At 38.8% G+C, this 20,399-nt stretch overlaps 1 protein-coding gene across 1 annotated transcript; it reads right to left on the reverse strand.

The window, feature by feature from the left end:
• Nucleotides 1-2,519: 2,519 nt before the first annotated feature.
• Nucleotides 2,520-15,756, reverse strand: LOC120579534 (uncharacterized). Its single transcript, XM_039831954.1, has 7 exons — nt 12,275-15,756; nt 11,618-11,981; nt 11,209-11,548; nt 9,282-11,016; nt 8,826-9,185; nt 8,599-8,753; nt 2,520-3,040 (listed from the first exon to the last, which is right to left on the reverse strand). The coding sequence occupies exons 1-7, from the start codon at nt 15,754-15,756 to the stop codon at nt 2,520-2,522; spliced, it is 6,957 nt and encodes a 2,318-aa protein (XP_039687888.1).
• Between the last annotated feature and the right edge of the window lie 4,643 nt (nt 15,757-20,399).

Consider the following 20,399-nt stretch of genomic DNA (forward strand, 5'->3'; position numbering starts at 1 on the left):
GAGTGTTTTAGTGCATTGTGAGACTTGAGTTGCTTGGATTGGTTAGAAATGAACTTTAGGTACATAGTGTGACCTATTAAAGATAATGATTGTGAATTGTGAAGCTATATTGAAATGCTAAGTGTTTATAATGTGATTTATTGATTGATTGCATTACTTGAATTATTATTGAATGATCAGGAAGTTGTTGAAAATGAATTGATATTAAGCTGTTGATATGATCTGATTATGCTGCTATTGTTATTTAACTAAGTTGCATGAGTTGTTGTTGATTATCATTTGATATTCTTATATCTGAGATGTTTATGTGTCGCCTATGTTGCTGTTGTTGATTATGTGAAATATTTATATGCCTTATGTGGAAGATATTTGATGTTTAAATTGTTGATGCTTCACATTGATATTGTTATGTTGTGAATTGCAATTGATATATTGATATCTCTCTGTTGTTCTGTGACTTGACTGTGCTACTGCTGTTATTTAACTAAGTGCATGATACCTATGTATATGATGAAATGATGACGTTTAGCTCCAAATTATTGGATGCATGATGATATGTTGATTACGATGATTACGGTGTTTTGTTGTTAAGAGTCCATGCATAGCATTTCATTGAGCTTTGTCCTCCGCACGATTAGGAGCTTTGTCCTCCGCACGATAAAAGTATATTAATACTTATGATGACGATTGGTACCACATGCATATAAGTGTCTAAGTTGCATTGTCGCATTTGTCGAGTCAAGGTCGTTGTGATGAATTATCATCCATGAGTTGTTAAGTTGTCGATGAATTATCATCTATGAGTCGTCGAGTTGTCTTCTACCTATGTGTTGTTAAAGAAGTACCTACGAAGATTATACGATGTTTATGATGTGAATTATATGATATTGATTATGATATTGTTATGTTGTTTAACATATTGGTTATGATATTGTTACGTTGCTATGTTGTTTAAAATATTGAGTATGATATTGTTATGTTGTTTAACATGTTGATTATGATATTGTTACGTTGCTATGTTGTTTAAGATATTGATTATGATATTGTTACGTTGCTATGTTGTTTAAGATATTGATTATGATATTGTTAAGTTGTTATGCTATTGATGATGATCGAATGTTGTGATTACTTGGTAATTGTTTATCAAAGATGCTATTGTTTAAGATGATTATGTTTAAGATGTTTATGTTGATGATTTATGATGTTGATTATAGTGTTAGTACGTGTTGTTATATTAATATAAAATGATGAATATGTTGTTGTTATGTTTTCATAAGATGATGAATACGTTGTTACTTAATTATTATAAAGTGATGAACATGTTGTTACATATATGATTAATTATTATTAAGTGAATGCTATGAATATGTTGTCGTTATGTTTTCATAAGATGATGAATACGTTGTTACTTAATTATTATAAAGTGATGAACATGTTGTTACATATATGATTAATTATTATTAAGTGAATGCTATGAATATGTTGTCGTTATGTTTTCATAAGATGATGAATACGTTGTTACTTAATTATTATAAAGTGATGAACATGTTGTTACATATATGATTAATTATTATTAAGTGAATATTATGTTATGTTGTTGTATTATTATTATGAAATGATGACTATGTTGTTATTGCTATATTATTATAAGAAGATGTTTATGTTATGATGTATATAATTATTATTACTATTAAGTGATGATTATATTGTGTAGTTTAAGTTATTAGTGATGATGATTACATGATGTTATCTATGAGTTGTTAAATGTACTTGATGATGTTTATGTTAAGTTGATAAGTTGTCTTTTATTCATGAAATGATAATGAGATGTTTGATGAATAATTATTATTATGAATTAATGATGTTGTTATGTTGTATATGAATTAATTAAGATGCTGTTATGTTATATATGAACTATGAGTATGATGTGATGATCTATGTTGTTATGATTTGGTTAATACGTGTTATATGATTATGTTATAATGTGGTGAATATGAAGTAAATGATAATTAGAAGTTGGTTGGATTATTAAAGAAGTATTATTACTAATAGATGAAGTTACTTGTGTTGTTAAATATAATTATTGAATTATATGCTTGATATTATTGTTTTGTGAAATCTCACCCCTTCTGCTTGAAAATGTTGCTCTTCGTATGAGTAACTTGCAGGTATTACTGTTTAGTAGGAGTGGTGGCTCAAGTGTCTTAGGTGCTCTGATACGTAACGGGATGGGAATTTGTTATTGCTTTCTATTCCTTACGTATTGTTTCTGAAGAGTTATGACTATGTTTTTAGAATAGATTTTTATGACATAATTGTAAAGAGGCTTTAGTGCCAAAGACTGTTTTGATTATTGAATAAATCCCGCTGCGAAGTATTAAAGACTTTTTAGTTATTGAATTTTAAAGGATAAATAGTTATTTATACAGTTTATGATTTTAAGAAAAGAATGTGACATTCCGTTTAGGTGAATTACTCTGATTAAATAAATGAAATTTTCACGTTGGGAAAACGGGGTGTTACACAACACGCACAAGGTCTGCCCTAGGACTATCCTTTTCCATCGTAAGTGATGATGCCTCATTAATCTCAATAGGGACTGGTAGCGTCGAGTGCGCGGTTTTTCCACCTGGTAATAGAAGAGTCGTTATATCGCTGGATGCAACATTCAATACAATTAACCTCTTCGATCTAACAGCAACTGACAATGTTTTCCATATAAAGATTTTTCCAGTACCACTGTAACCATATATGAAAAAGAAACCATCGTCGTCAAAATCAACAGACTCCATGATCTTGTCATGCACACATCTTTGTTCATCAGCCAACATCAGTAACATATCAGCGTGTGTCTTTTCCCGTTTATCTTTGTTGTAATTTAGCTCATCAACGATAAGCTTGTTTGTGAACGTTGGCATGTCTGCTGCGTTTGCCATGGGCATAGATTTGAAGTCAGTAAGCGACCGTCCATTTTCCTGAAGCAGCATTTCAATTTCAATCAAACACATGTTCTTCAATTCATTGTCACCGAGACACAGATCTGCATATTAAATGTAAAGTCACGAAATTAATATTAACACCTTTGCATATGTGTGCACGTTGAAGAGAAACAAAAAAATATTAGCTTTATATGAGAATCCTTTATATTTAAACATATCAGCCTAAAAAATGTGGAAAATGTTGAATGGTATCGTAGAGTTAGTAACTCTTAGTTTGTTCTTTACTATATCCTAAAAAAAGTACCTCTTAACTACTTAAACTACTCTAATCAGCCTTTACTATATCCTAAAAAACACACCCCTCGAAAACAACCTTGTCATCAAGGTTGGAATGTGCTAGATTTCTTAATGTGTAATAGTCTTCAAATGTATCACCCTTATCCATATTTTTTTTGAACTCTTTGGTTCCACCAAGATTCTTTACTCCTAGCTAGGTCCAAAACCTATTAATTCTTCTAGTGTCTCGTTTGCTACTTTTATAATCTCATATGTCATTTTGTTCCACGTATCATTTTCGCTCTTGTGCTCGCGATTTTCGGATATCAAACCATTAATTGATTTGAATCGTCAATCTTTGAACTCTCGATTTTTATTCTTGGGAAGGGAAAAAATGAGTAAAAACCCTTATCGAGACTTTGGATTCGGGGGTTGGTTACGCGAAGGGAAGGTGCTAGCATCCTAAGCGTCCATGGTATTCCATAGGAACCTCTTACCTAGATTATCTTGTGCTAAACTACTTGTTTATTTGAAAAATTGTTGCCTAATGTCTAAGTGAAAGAATGGAGGGAGAAGAAGTATGTTTTTGGTTATTTTTATTTGATTTGGAAGGACAAGTCCTCTGCCTACGTACCCTTTTGGGAAGGGATCAAAACCAACGTAGTTCCACTCAAGAATTTCTTTGGTGGGTTAGGTTGATTTTAAGGTTTTTGAAAATGGGTTTTAAGAAGAGAAAGAGGCCTCAAGGCACGAGATAAAGAAAACAAGTGAGGTTGATTGATTTTAAAATTTAAAAATGGTTGAAGTTGAATTAAGATTGATTGAGAGTTTAATTAAGAAAATAAAGAGAAAATGTTGTTAAGAAAATGATTTTTTGAATTTGACATATTTGATTTTTTTTGATAAAAAGGTTTTTTCTAAACTAACGGTGGAAACTAACGTAACGTCGTAAAAAATTAACGGAAAGCGGTAAATAAAATATGGTAGTGTCGGTGCATGTGTCGGTGCTTGTGTTACCTACATTATTACATCAATTCCTAAATACAACCCTAAGGCCTTTATGCCAAGATAAAATGCAAGAAATAAAATTACATCAATTCCCTATTTATACATACTAAGTCAATGACAAAATAAAATGATGAGAGAATAAAATGTGCATGCTATGATTCAAGACAAAAATTAAATGGTTAGTAATCACAAGAAATATTATGGTGAATGAGACATAAGAAATAATAAGCAAGAATTAAGACAAATAAAAATTAAGGTCATCATATAAGAGATAAACAAAAAAACACAAAAGAAAACAAATAGAAAGGATTTTTAAAATTAGGGAAAATTAAAATAGTGAGAAAAATATTTTTTTGGAATTTTTCTAACCACAAAAATGTCAACAAAGTGTAAAAACAGTATTTAAAAAATAAAGATAATTAAAAATAAAAAATAATAAAACATTGGCTCAGCAGGATTAATTCTGGACCATTGGATTAAATCAATAGTCCAGATTCATTCACTGGATTCATCACAGCCATTGGATCCAACGATCCAAGGGTAACAAGAACAACATAGAAACAAAGGGATTATACTGAAAACACAGTGACCGTCAGATCAACGATCTGATGGTCCAAACAGAAACCACACCATACTCACGCAGAAAAAAAATCCACCTGATCCAAAATCAAGATACACAGGAGCCCTCAGATCAAGGAATGATCCAGATCCAAGGGCTGTAACGCGATGGAGCACTGAATTGCAGTATGCGCATGTGCACAAGATCCAACAAAAAGAAAGCATTATAAAAGAGTTCTAACAAAAAAAAACATAACACAATTCACAAAAAACCTCTTTCTAAAAACCTAGAGAGAGAAGCTCCCACTTCTCTCTAGGAATCTCGCCGGAGAAGAAGGTGGGGGAGGGGCGGCCGGAGCTGCTCCGGCGCGGTGGTCGGCCGGAGCGCCGCCGCGCCGGAGTTTTTTTTTTTTGCTTTTTTTTGAAAATTTTTTACATCAAACCACTCCTCTTCCCTTCCTCTACTCGAATCCGGATTCACAATTTCAAAAACAGTTCATAACAGACCTAGATCTAACAATAAAGATTCGAAAGAAAAAAAAAAAAAAAAAGAGGAACTACCTTCTTCAGGCGCGCTCCTTTTGCGTTGGAGGAGGTTCGGTTTCCTTCTCTTTGCTTGAATCCGGTCCGGCTTGCTCTTCTCCGTTCCGTTTCCTTCCTTTTCCGGTTCGGCTTCCTCCTTTGAATCCGGTCCGGTTTGGTTTGTTTCTCTTCTGGTTCGGTTTCCTTCTTCTACCCTTTGATTTCGTACTGTTGTGTGATGATGGTCTTGAGATTGGATTCTGTTTTGTGATGAACTGGTGTGATGTGTTTATGAGTTGTTTTGATGTTGAATGTTGTTGAGACTTTTTCTCTTTTTTTTTGATCTGGAAAATCTGTTTTTTGATCCGAAAAATGTGTAAAAGAAAAGGAAATTAGGGTTTGTGTTGGTTGAGGGACTGATTTGACTCTGACGCAGCTACAGTGACTTTTCTGACGTGAACAGTGATTTTTCTCTGCCCATTTCCCAATGATTGACAGTGTTTTTATAGTGACAAACTAGGGTTGGCTCTGGTACAAATCAATGACCAAAATGCCCCTGCAGCTGAGACTTGGAGAAAAAGATTTTAACAAATAAATAAATAAATAAATAAAATAAAAACAAAATGAATAAAATAAATAAATAAAAAAAAGAAAAGAAAAGAAAAGGAAGGAAGTCACTCACGTGACTTTCACTTCTTTGTTTTTTTCTAAAAAATAAAATAAAAAAAAAAAAATAATAATAAACAAACTAACCTAAAAAAAGAAAATAAAAAGTCCCTTCGAAATCTGACATGAGGTACTTCAAAGTATCCTCCCTGCCGAAATTTCGGTTGAAATGATTAATAAAAAAACGCCTTTTAAAATGCGATTAGGCCTTCTCTTTTTTTGGACATGATCGTTATGATTAAAAAGACTATATAACAAAAATGCGTCATAAATGAAAGCGAGACGGTTTTAATTGTTGTAAAATGCGAACATTGATTTAAATGTAAAAATAAAAACTTTTTGAATGACTAAAGACAAGGAACACAAACTTTAAATGGTAAAAAAAAAAACGAATAAAAAGGAACGTGAACCAATTTAAAATACGGACAAGAGATTTTAAACGGTCCAAAATTGGGGTATGACAGATGCCCCTATTTAAGTTTCTTCGTCACAAAGGTTTTAAAAGAGAACTTTTTAAACCAAAGGGTCGGAGAGACTTAAATATATAAAAACGCCAATTTTGGACCATTTGAAACGCCAGAGGTGCGATGCTGATGAATGTGACAATACGACTAAATATGATGTAAGTATGAAGGTAAAAGATGATGCAGAGACTGACTGGGAGACCAATGGATAGGTATCACCGGGGAAAGAAATGATAGGTAAGTATAAATGACATTGTTTCAAAGCGAAAGTAAAAACATGATTGATTGCCGACGAGTGGCGAAAGTAAAGACCTGATTGATTGGCCGACGAGTGGCGAAAGTAAAGACATGATTGATTGCCGACGAGTGGCGAAAGTAAAGACATGATTGATTGCCGACAAGTGGCGAATGTAAAGACATGATTGATTGCCGACGAGTGGCGAAAGTAAAGACATGATGGGCCGACGAGTGGCTAAATTAAAGACAAGACGGGCCGACGAGTGGCTAAAGTAAAGACATGATGGGCCGACGAGTGGCTAAATTAAAGACAAGACGGGCCGACGAGTGGCTAAAGTAAAGACATGATGGGCCGACGAGTGGCTAAAGTAAAGACATGATGGGCCGACGAGTGGCTAAATTAAAGACATGATGGGCCGACGAGTGGCTAAAGTAAAGACATGATGGGCCGACGAGTGGCTAAATTAAAGACATTGTAAAGCTTGATATGAGTGGGGATTAACTTGACAAAGATACACCTGAGGGGAACAATGAAATTGTCTGAAGACGATGGGGCAATTGTATAGACTGGTTACTGGCGAGACCTGCCACTTTGAAACATGATTGGTTTTATAACATACCTGAGTTTAGACCCATTTTGAGGATAATGAAGCAAAATATTGGGTAAAAAATGAAACTATGTATGGATGATGTTTATATGCGTGCTATGTATGCATGAATGAATGAATATATATGAGACTCATATGATGGTGTAATGGTAAGATTGTTGAGACAGGACTGGGCAAGTCTACGAGGAGAATGGCCCGGCATCACTGTACGAACACTCAAAGCCTTCAATGGGGATAAAGTCACGGGGGATGAATCAACCATTGTTAGGGTACAGCCCTTAAACATACTGCTGAGGTAAGTCTTCATAAACTGTGGTAGAAGTCGCCATTTCATCAATGCAACACCGTACTGTCTTGTCTGAATAGTCATTGCTTTTTGTATTTATATTTGAAATCCCTAACTTTTGCCTGGATCGTCCTTTCGGATTTTCAATCCACCGGGGAGACATTTTTCTTTTTCTCTTTTGTATGCCCCTAATTTTTACCTGGATCGCCCTTTTGGGTTTACGATCCACTAGGGCGCTCTTTTTTTTTTTTTTTTTTTTTTTTTTTTTTTTTTTTGCAATGACTATTTCTTCTTTGTTGATCCTGCTTGTTTCGGACCAACTGTTGACACATACTTATGTGATACATGTTTTTAAAGATAATATGTTTGTCATTTTTGTGTTTTTTTTTTTTTTGGAAGGAAAACATAAAATCTTTAGAAAAGTTTTCAAAATTTTTGCTTCAAATACTAATACTAAAAACGAAAGAAAGATTTTTTTTGCACATAGAATAAACAAGAATTCCAACAAAGGGGCACATGCTCAAATTGATTTAATAGAAATGGTGACCGGCTAAAGGCATGGCACCACAGATTACAAAGAGTTGGAATATGGTAATTATATGGGATAGGTACATGGAACACAATAACCGCTATACTTCTTAACCACTTTGAATTCCACAGTTTGGATGCTTCAACATTAGAGAACTTCTGACAGTCAAGGTGTCTCGGGCGAGTGATGTTTCATCTGATGCAGTTACTTGTCTCGATCCTTAATTTTTGCATAGATCGCCCTTGCGGGTTTTCGATCTATCAGGATAATTTCCCTTTTTTTTTTTTTTTTTTTTTTTTTTTTTTTTTGTCTCTAATTTTTGCCTGGACCGCCCTTTCGGGTTTTCGATCCACCGAGACGCTCATTTTTGGTTTAAGCCGCCCTTTCAGGTTTTCGACCTACCGAGCTGTTCTTTTATATATTTAGACAAAGTATTTCTTGACTGCATCAGAATTCACAGGACGAGGTAACTCCTCTCCATCCATACTTGTAAGAATTAAAGCACCACCAGAGAAAGCTCTCTTCACCACGTAGGGACCTTCATAGTTTGGCGTCCATTTGCCCCTAGGATCTGGTTGAAAGGATTTGATACATTTGAGCACAAGATCTCCTTCCTTGAATTCACGGGGATGGACTCCTTTATCGAATGCTTGTTTCATCCTTGACTGATATAACTGTCCATGACACAAAGCAGCCATACGTTTTTCCTCAATCAAATTCAACTGGTCGTACCTGCTCTGGCACCATTCAGCTTCAGACAATTCAGCTTCCATCAAGACTCTTAAAGAAGGAATCTCAACCTCTACAGGTAGTACAGCCTCCATACCATATACCAAAGAGAAAGGGGTTGCCCCTGTCGAGGTTCGCACTGAGGTACGGTATCCATACAAAGCGTAGGGTAACATTTCATGCCAGTCCTTATAAGTAACTACCATCTTCTGTATGATCTTCTTGATGTTCTTGTTTGCAGCTTCAACTGCCCCATTCATCTGTGGTCTGTAAGGAGAAGAATTGTGATGTTGAATCTTGAAGTCATCGCACAACTCTTTCATCATGTTGTTATTCAGATTTGTGCCATTGTCTGTGATGATTCTGTTGGGAACACCGTAGCGGCTGATGAGGTTGTTCTTGATAAATCTGACCACTACCTGCTTGGTCACATTGGCGTAAGATGCTGCTTCAACCCACTTGGTGAAATAATCGATAGCCACTAATATGAAGCGATGCCCATTGGAAGCCTTTGGTTCAATCCGACCAATCATGTCAATGCCCCACATAGAGAAGGGCCACGGGGAAGAGATGACATTGAGCATAGATGGTGGTATATGAATCTTGTCAGCATAGATTTGACATTTGTGGCATCTCTTGGCATGATTGTAGCAATCAGCGTGCATTGTTATCCAGTAGTACCCAGCTCTCAATATCTTCTTCGCCATGGCGTGCCCACATGAGTGAGTTCCGAAAGAGCCTTCATGAATCTCGCACATCAATTTTTCTGCTTCATGCTTATCCACACATCTAAGTAGGACCCCATCAAAGTTCCTTTTATACAAAACGTCTTCGTTAAGGAAGAAACGGCTTGACAATTTTCTCAATGTTTTCTTGTCCTTGTTGGATGCCCCAGGTGGGTACTTTTGAGTTTGAAGGAAAACTTGGATATCATGATACCATGGCTTGTCATCATCAATTGCTTCAGCTACAAACACATAAGCAGGTCGGTCGAGAAATTGGACATTGATTACTGGCACAGTATTGTGACCATTCACATTGATCATTGAGGATAGAGTAGCTAAAGCATCTGCCATTTGATTCTCATCGCGGGGCACATGATGTAACTCTACTTTGTTGAAGAAAGTCAGCAAACGCCTTGCATAATCTCTGTAGGGAATCAATCCAGGATGACGAGTTTCCCATTCTCCTTTGATCTGGTTAATCACAAGAGCGGAATCTCCATAAATGACAATTTTCTTGATCCTCAAATCGATGGCTTCCTCGATACCCATGATGCAAGCCTCGTACTCTGCGATGTTGTTTGTGCAATCAAAACGTAACCTCGCAGTAAACGGGATGTGAGTACCCTTAGGGGTAATGAGTACCGCACCAATTCCACTTCCATAGACATTAACAGCTCCATCAAAAATCAAACCCCATTCGGATTCAGGATCAGGACCTTCACCGAACACTGGTTCGTCACAATCTTTTGCTTTTAGATACATAACCTCTTCATCTGGGAAGTCGAATTTGATTGGTTGATAGTCTTCGATTGGTTGATGAGCCAAATGTTCTGCCAAGATGCTACCTTTGACTGCTTTCTGAGTGCGATACTCGATATCATACTCGGACAATAACATCTGCCAGCGAGCAATCCTTCCAGTTAAAGCTGGCTTCTCAAATATGTACTTGATAGGATCCATCTTGGATATCAACCAAGTTGTATGATTAATCATATAATGACGGAGACGCTTGGCAGCCCAAGTTAAAGCACAACAAGTTTTCTCAAGTACAGAATATCGGGACTCACAATCAGTGAACTTCTTACTCAAATAGTAGATAGCGTGCTCTTTCTTTCCGGTTTCATCTTGTTGACCCAAAACACAGCCCATGGAATCTTCCAGTACTGTTAAATACATGATCAAAGGTCTTCCGTCAACTGGAGGAACAAGAATTGGAGGTTCTAACAGATATTCTTTGATTTGATCAAAAGCCTTCTGACAATCATCATTCCACTTCACCCCTTGATCCTTGCGGAGTAACTTGAAAATTGGTCCACATGTGGCGGTCATGTGAGAGATAAATCTGGAGATATAATTGAGTCTACCAAGAAAACCTCTGACTTGCTTCTCTGTCTTTGGAACAGGCATTTCTCTGATGGCTCTGACCTTGTCGGGATCAACTTCAATACCCTTTTGACTGACGATAAAGCCTAGGAGTTTACCAGATCTAACACCGAAAGTACATTTGTTAGGATTCAACCGGAGCTTGTATTTTCTCAACCGCTGAAACATCTTCAACAAATACTCAACATGCTCTTCTTCTGTGCCAGACTTAACAATCATATCATCTACGTAGACCTCAATTTCTTTGTGAATCATATCATGAAAGATTTTGGTCATACCTCTCTGGTAAGTGGCACCAGCATTTATCAAACCAAATGGCATCACCACATAGCAGAAAGCACCCCAGGGCGTGATGAAAGACGTCTTTTCTCTATCCTCAGGAGCCATCCTGATCTGATTGTAGCCGGAGAAACCGTCCATGAAGGAGAAAACCTTGCACTTAGCAGTGTTATCAACCAATACATCAATGTGAGGCAAAGGAAAATTATCCTTCGGACTAGCCTTGTTCAAGTCCCGATAATCAACACACATTCTGACTTTGTCATCTTTCTTTGGAACAGGCACTATGTTGGCCAACCATTGAGGATACTCTGATGTGACTAGGAAACCTGCATCAATCTGCTTTCGCACTTCCTCTTTGATCTTGAGGGCCATATCAGGATGAGATCTTCTCAATTTCTGCTTTACCGGAGGACACTCAGGCTTCAAAGGTAGTTTGTGTTCAACGACATCAGGGTCTAGACCCGGCATGTCTTTGTATGACCATGCGAATATATCAACATATTCTCTGATAAGCTCAATTACTCTTTTCTTGACAGATACATCCAACGATGCCCCAATCTTGATTTCTTTCTTGTCTTCCTCAGTACCCAGATTGATGATTTCTATCTCTTCCTGATGAGGTTGAATTGTCTTCCTTTCTTGTTCCAACATCCATTTGATCTCATTCGGGATCTCTTCATCCTCCTCTGCCACAGCCTCGTAAACCGGGACCTCAAAGTTGGGAGAAAGCATGGGGTCACTGTGTTCAACGGATTCACTTATGTTCAGTCTGCACATGATTCATGATTGATTTTAATGAGTAAATGCAGACCTTTGGTTTTGCAATTTAAAAGAAAAAAGAGAATGATTTTTTTTTTGGATTTTTGTATTACCATTTTTTCCAGAAAAAGCAACAAAAAATAAAAAGTAATAAAAGCCGTGATAGAAACGACGATTTTTATTTGTAATAAAAGTACTAGAAGCAAAACAAAGCCCTACATGATTTCACTTTCGCCTTGGGCAAAACGAAAGGAGTTTTCTTAAAAAACAAAAAAACAACAAAAGACAAGACAAACACATTACTTAGAGCGGGGCGTCACAGAAGGAATGTCAACAGCAATCCAGTTGCAGCAAGCTCCTCCAGGCGTCACAAAGACCGGTGTCACTCCTCCAGGTGCATCATCTAAAATTGCATTGGTCTCTGGTGAATCATGAATGAAACCAGCACTGTGGAAAGAACCTCTGGTAGGGTCGAACATCCCAGGCTTACTGTTAAGGAAACCAATTCCCTCCTTACGCTTGTTTTCTGGCAACTCCACTAGCTGACCCCAGCCTTCGGTTTTGCCTTCCTGAATTACTCTCCGGGCATCCTTCAACGAAGCCATACAAGTCTCAATCCTACCGACACTTTCTTCGGCAGAGAATCCTTGGAATGATGGCCCGTCTGAACCATTACCACCGATAACAGAGAAAGCAGACAAATTGCTGATTAAAAAGGCCGATTCGCCACTCACAGTGATCAACTTTCCACGACTTACAAACTTCAATTTCTGATGGAGAGTAGATGTCACAGCCCCAGCGTCATGAATCCAAGGTCTGCCGAGCAAACAGCTGAAAGAAGCCTGGATTTTCATGACTTGGAAAGTAACCTGAAATTCATGTGGGCCGACCGAAATTGGCAAATCTACCTCACCATACACCGATCTCCTAGTTCCATCGAAGGCCCTCACCGTCACCTTGCTAAGTCTCAAAGGAGCCTCGGAGTACGCCAATTGGTCGAGAGTTGACTTGGGCATCACATTAAGTGCAGAGCCGGTATCTATCAAGACGTTGGATAACGAGTCCGTTCTGCAAAGTACAGAGATGAGTAATGCTCGATTATGCTTATTCCCCTCCGCCGGGAGGTCTTCATCACTGAAAGTCAGACTGTTACACGCGGTCACATTCCCCACAATGCTTTCGAATTGACCCAGAGTTACATCATAATCCACAAATGCCTGGTCTAGTACTTTCCTCAGGGCATCCCGATGAGCACCAGAACTTGATAACAGGGCCATGATGGAAATCTTCGCAGGAGTTTGAAACAGCTGGTCCACCACCCTGTATTCACTCTTCTTGATCAGCTTCAAGACTTCATCGGCATCATCAAAGTCAAACTCTTTGGCCTGCTCCCCAATTTTACCTTTACCGGCGTTTCGCTCTTTTACTGGCTCATCGACCGGAACACTAACACTCTTCGGACCCACCGTAGGAAAGATGCGGCCACTCCTCAAAATCCGGCTATTCTCTGCGATATTATCCACAGCAACAGGTGAAGTTGTCTCACTTCCGGGCTCAAGAATCGTGCCTTCATACTTGTAGGGTACAACTTTCTGAGCAGTAGTAGGCGTGGGCCTAGGCACACAGATTACCAAGGGAGTACCAACGGGCTTTGTACTGTTAGGGTTTATCACCAGCGGCCTCCTGGCTCTGAATACCGGAGTGACAACACAGACGTCCTTGCTCTCGGGTTCCCTTGTAACCACAAGTTCCCTTCTATTTAGGAGACCCTGCATATCATTCTGGACTTGTATACATCCACGAGGATCCATCAAACATATGTCACAAGCTTCATGATTGTGGTTGAAGAGAGTTGCTTTACACATTTTCACATGTATCGGTACCAGAGGAGTCTTGATATCACCTACAGAGAGAATGCGAGCCTCTTCCTGATCGTCTTGAATCATATTAACGGCAGGCCCATGAGCAGGCAGAGGATTGTTCTGAGCTACAGCATCAGGATCGGTGAAGGTTAACTCTTTACTATTTATCAGTTTCTGAACCTCTTTCTTAAGAGCAAAACAACGCTCCACATCGTGGCCTGGTGCCCCTTGATGGTAAATACAATGAAGGTCCGGACGGTACCAGCGTGGGAGAGGGTCCGGAATGCGAGGAGGTGGTATTGTTTGGACCAGATTCTGTGCAAGTAAAGAAGGGAGCAATGCTCCATAGGTCATTGGCAAGGGGTCAAATTGTTGTTTTTGATTTTGCTGGTTGTAGGGAACTTGAGGACGGGGTTGTTGTTGTGGGGGGTTATATGGCCTTTGTTGGTATGGTTGTTGAGGATAGTAGGGTTGTTGAGGATAGTAGGGTGGTTGAGAGAGTTGTTGTGGGTTATATGGTTGTTGATATAGTGGGGGATAGTATGGTGCAGGTCCTTGAGGTCTGGGTGATTGATAGTTTGGGTTCTGGGGTGCGGTCATTTGTGGGGTGATGTTGGCAACAAAGGGGTGATTAGGGTACACGGGCTGAGGTCCTCCATGAGCCACCATGCCAACCTCTTGAGCATTCCTCTTTGGGTAACCATTCCCAAATTTCTTATTACCATTGGACGAAACTCCTGAAGAACCACCTGAAGAACTTCCCGAAACAGCTGCTCCCTTACGAGCCCACTCCTCGATACGCATTCCTGTTTCCACCAAGTCAGTGAACTTCTGTGATGCACAGACAATCATCTTTTCTGAATAACAAGGGCTCAGGGTTTCATAGAACAATTCTGAAAGTTCCCTCTCATCCAAGGGAGGACGAATCTGAGCAGCTTTTTGAATGAAGCGTTGTGCGTATTCTTTGAACGATTCTTTATCTTTCTGGGTTAAGGACTGCAACTCTTTGCGACTTGGCGCCAGATAGGTATTATATTTGTACTGTTGCATGAAGGCCTCAGCCAACTGTTCAAAAGTAGTGACTCCTTTCAATCCCATGAACCAGGTATGTGCCGGACCAGTCAAACTATCCTGGAAGCAGTGAATGAGTAAGGGAACATTATTCTTGTAAGCTATCATCTTGCTAATATACATAGTTAGATGATTTTGTGGACATGTGTCCCCTTGATACTTCTCAAATACAGGCATCTTGAACTTTGGAGGTATGTTTACATCTGGTACCAAGCAAAGGTCATATATGCTTTGGACGACTGTTTCCTTTCCCCGCATATTACTCATCTTCTTCTCTAGAGCACCGAACCTTTCTTCCCAATCGATTGCTTTATCATCCCCCATTATACTGTCGGAGTGATAAATCTGTTCTTCATGTTGTGGCCCAACATGCACAGTAGGACCTGCTTGAGTCATGGTAGCTTGAGGAATCAGTTGACTCATCTGGAAATGTGCCGAAGTCTGTTGACCCTGTGTGAAAGGCATTTCAGTAGCGCCTGGACCAAAACCCCCGTTAGTTGCAATCGGCATGCCCCAAGGGTAGCCTGAAGGTATGGAATACTGAGGAGTAGCAAAGGGACCCTGGGGGCCAAGAGGACGGAAGCCTGAGTTGCCCATAGTTGCCATATTACCAGAAGAAAAATCAGTCATCAGAGGCTGGGTGAGGCCGATAGTTGTAGTAGTAGTCGGAGATGGTTGCGGGGGACCCTCAGGTGCAGCTGTGACGACCACAACAGGAGTTGAATTGGAGATTGTTGCTTGCTCTCTCTCAGCCATCATAGTTTCCATCATAAGTGCCATTCTTTCCATCTCCCCCTTGAGGTTAACCAGTTCCTCTCTGAGCTGAGCGTTTTCCTGTTCTGCCGCTAACATCCTTTTCTTGATATGAGCTCGAGTGTTGTGAATGCGAGTGGGTTTGTACTGAATACGCCGGGCCACTTTGCTTCTCTCTGAGGCAGAAATGAGGAGAGTATGAGACTTGGATTTTGATACTTTTTATGAATGCAATATGATGCATGATATGCTATATGCCAAAAATATGCAATTTTTATATATATTTATTTTTATTTTTATTGAAGGACCTATAGAAGCAGTTTTGTAAACATACCAACCTAAACAAATCATAAAAAAAAAACAAAGTTGATTACAAGATAATTCCCTTTCTAACAACAAAGCCAAGAGATAAACTTTCAAAATAAAACAAGATAATTCCCTTTCTAACAACAAAGCCAAGGGGTAGACTCCGTAACTACACAGAAACATCAAAACAAACTGAAAGACTCTCAAGCCTCTAAACCGAGCTACTCCTCAAAATCAGAATGCGGCCCATCAAAGAGATCCATACGTTTCTTCTTCCGCCCGGGAATTTGATCAAGTGCGGCATCTTTCTCCTTGATACTCTTTTTCAGCTGGGCGATTATCACATCTTTCTTGTGGCTATCATAGGCTTCTTGCTCTAGTAGGGCCATCACAGCCTCATACTCCTGATCCTTCTTGCGGTACTTCATTTCCCATATGGACTTCTCACGCCTTTCGATATCCAACTGCTTTTGATACCCTTCTAAGGACTCGGGAGGTAAAGGTAAAGGTATAGCTGGGACGGTTGATGTTGCAATCCTTTGTCGTGGGTATGGCATCTTCAATTTATTGGCTCGATCAATAACCCATTGGACATAAACTTCATGGGCGATAACCGATCTCTTTCCTAACTGATTCTTATCTTTCTTGACAATGGAATACCAAGCTTTCTCGAACTGCACTCTTTGATTTGCATCATCTTTTTTGTAGAGGAAGAAATCCCTATCTAGGATGAGGTACACAGGCTTCATCTCCATATAATACCCAAACTGTCGTCTCGCAAGAATTGGGCTGTAGCTAATTCCTCCCTGCGTACCAAGAAGAGGTACATTGTTGAAGTCACCACAACTGTCAATAAAAAACTCTGGGTCACAAGATGGGTTGAACCAGATTATGTCCTTTGGGGTCCAAGTCATGAGCTTTTGGGACCAAGGGATAGGTTCTGGTCTAATACTGGGACGGGGTAAGTGTGAAGTAATCCAGCGGTGGAGTAAAGGTGTACAACAGACGATGGTCCCCTTTCCATGACTAGTGCGATCATGAATAGCAACATACGTGTCAGCGAGTAAAACAGGAACCGGGTTTTGGGTTAAGAAGATCCGTATGGCATTCATGTCAACAAACTTGTCAACTTTCGGGAAGAGGACTATGCCATAGATAAGCAGGGCAAGGATAGACTCAAAATCATCGGTTTTGGATTTCTCGAAACAAGTGGTGGCCTTTTGGTGAAGGAAGTTGTAAGGTAAGCATGGGAGACCGTCTTTGGTTGTGAACTTGTCTTTTATGTCGGCTACTTCAAGGTGAAGGGCTTTTGCGATGGTAGGGATTTTAGGAATGGGCCCAAAGGCATGAAAGGGTACTTCATCGAGCACCGGTAAACCAACCCAATGGGAATACTCCTCTAGAGTTGGGAAGAGCTGAAAGTCTGGGAATGTGAAGCCATGGTAAATCGGATCATAGAACTGGACCAAAGTATTGAGAAGCATTACATCCACCTTTGTCTTGAGAATGTCGAGTAAATTACCATACCGCTCCTGAAAATGACCCGGATTTTTCAACATCTTCGTCAAACCCCTCAAACCCTCTAAACTTTCTGTATCCGGTGCCTTGAATTTATACCCGTGGGTCCTCCTTCCAACAACCTCCATAACCTATGATGTTTATAAAAAACCCTATATAAGTCCTTCAATATTTCAATGGATGAGAAAATATGTTTATGAATGAATGCATGTATGTATGATAATGCTCAAGTACATAGAATACATGGTGAGGGTAAGTTCCACAATGTTGAAGTCAAGGGTAACAACGCCATTTGGTAAGGACTATGGTTTAAATTGCACTTGTAACAAAGGTTCTACCGAGGTTCCCAAAGTCATTGACCACTTCCGAATATTATCGGATACCGAGAAAACACCCGGTCCAACAACGTTCGTAGGAAAGTCTCATTTGAGTGTAGTATCGCGTGTCGACTAATTCCGAGAAAACACTCGGTTAGCCACCGCACTACATCCTAAAAGGCCAAGATGGGTTAAGGGTTACTAAAAGGTTCTTAGCTTCATTGGAAACTTAAGAGTAATAAAGTCTAAAACGTGAAAACACACGTCGACATATATTACTTCAAGCTCCTTTGCTAAGTGTGGTTATCTCACGTGTGACAAGACACGAGTATACTCTCGGTATGCCACTATGAGTCTACCACTCCTATCTTATATTTCCCTCAAGCTCGGGTGTAGAGCTTATCTCACCACTCGCGTAATAAGATAAACATGTAAGCAAATATTTACAAAGTATAAACAAGTAATAAAGCACAAAATAAAGAAAGTAAGGTGGGTTTAACCCGCGTAGGATCTAAGTCCCCAGTGAAGTCGCCATTTCTGTGCTCGCGATTTTCGGATATCAAACCATTAATTGATTTGAATCGTCAATCTTTGAACTCTCGATTTTTATTCTTGGGAAGGGAAAAAATGAGTAAAAACCCTTATCGAGACTTTGGATTCGGGGGTTGGTTACGCGAAGGGAAGGTGCTAGCATCCTAAGCGTCCATGGTATTCCATAGGAACCTCTTACCTAGATTATCTTGTGCTAAACTACTTGTTTATTTGAAAAATTGTTGCCTAATGTCTAAGTGAAAGAATGGAGGGAGAAGAAGTATGTTTTTGGTTATTTTTATTTGATTTGGAAGGACAAGTCCTCTGCCTACGTACCCTTTTGGGAAGGGATCAAAACCAACGTAGTTCCACTCAAGAATTTCTTTGGTGGGTTAGGTTGATTTTAAGGTTTTTGAAAATGGGTTTTAAGAAGAGAAAGAGGCCTCAAGGCACGAGATAAAGAAAACAAGTGAGGTTGATTGATTTTAAAATTTAAAAATGGTTGAAGTTGAATTAAGATTGATTGAGAGTTTAATTAAGAAAATAAAGAGAAAATGTTGTTAAGAAAATGATTTTTTGAATTTGACATATTTGATTTTTTTTGATAAAAAGGTTTTTTCTAAACTAACGGTGGAAACTAACGTAACGTCGTAAAAAATTAACGGAAAGCGGTAAATAAAATATGGTAGTGTCGGTGCATGTGTCGGTGCTTGTGTTACCTACATTATTACATCAATTCCTAAATACAACCCTAAGGCCTTTATGCCAAGATAAAATGCAAGAAATAAAATTACATCAATTCCCTATTTATACATACTAAGTCAATGACAAAATAAAATGATGAGAGAATAAAATGTGCATGCTATGATTCAAGACAAAAATTAAATGGTTAGTAATCACAAGAAATATTATGGTGAATGAGACATAAGAAATAATAAGCAAGAATTAAGACAAATAAAAATTAAGGTCATCATATAAGAGATAAACAAAAAAACACAAAAGAAAACAAATAGAAAGGATTTTTAAAATTAGGGAAAATTAAAATAGTGAGAAAAATATTTTTTTGGAATTTTTCTAACCACAAAAATGTCAACAAAGTGTAAAAACAGTATTTAAAAAATAAAGATAATTAAAAATAAAAAATAATAAAACATTGGCTCAGCAGGATTAATTCTGGACCATTGGATTAAATCAATAGTCCAGATTCATTCACTGGATTCATCACAGCCATTGGATCCAACGATCCAAGGGTAACAAGAACAACATAGAAACAAAGGGATTATACTGAAAACACAGTGACCGTCAGATCAACGATCTGATGGTCCAAACAGAAACCACACCATACTCACGCAGAAAAAAAATCCACCTGATCCAAAATCAAGATACACAGGAGCCCTCAGATCAAGGAATGATCCAGATCCAAGGGCTGTAACGCGATGGAGCACTGAATTGCAGTATGCGCATGTGCACAAGATCCAACAAAAAAGAAAGCATTATAAAAGAGTTCTAACAAAAAAAAACATAACACAATTCACAAAAAACCTCTTTCTAAAAACCTAGAGAGAGAAGCTCCCACTTCTCTCTAGGAATCTCGCCGGAGAAGAAGGTGGGGGAGGGCGGCCGGAGCTGCTCCGGCGCGGTGGTCGGCCGGAGCGCCGCCGCGCCGGAGTTTTTTTTTTTGCTTTTTTCGAAAAATTTTTACATCAAACCACTCCTCTTCCCTTCCTCTACTCGAATCCGGATTCACAATTTCAAAAACAGTTCATAACAGACCTAGATCTAACAATAAAGATTCGAAAGAAAAAAAAAAAAAAAAAGAGGAACTACCTTCTTCAGGCGCGCTCCTTTTGCGTTGGAGGAGGTTCGGTTTCCTTCTCTTTGCTTGAATCCGGTCCGGCTTGCTCTTCTCCGTTCCGTTTCCTTCCTTCTCCGGTTCGGCTTCCTCCTTTGAATCCGGTCCGGTTTGGTTTGTTTCTCTTCTGGTTCGGTTTCCTTCTTCTACCCTTTGATTTCGTACTGTTGTGTGATGATGGTCTTGAGATTGGATTCTGTTTTGTGATGAACTGGTGT

The sequence above is a fragment of the Medicago truncatula genome, chromosome 3 (assembly GCF_003473485.1).
Source record: "Medicago truncatula cultivar Jemalong A17 chromosome 3, MtrunA17r5.0-ANR, whole genome shotgun sequence".
Classification (NCBI taxonomy): Eukaryota; Viridiplantae; Streptophyta; class Magnoliopsida; order Fabales; family Fabaceae; genus Medicago; species Medicago truncatula.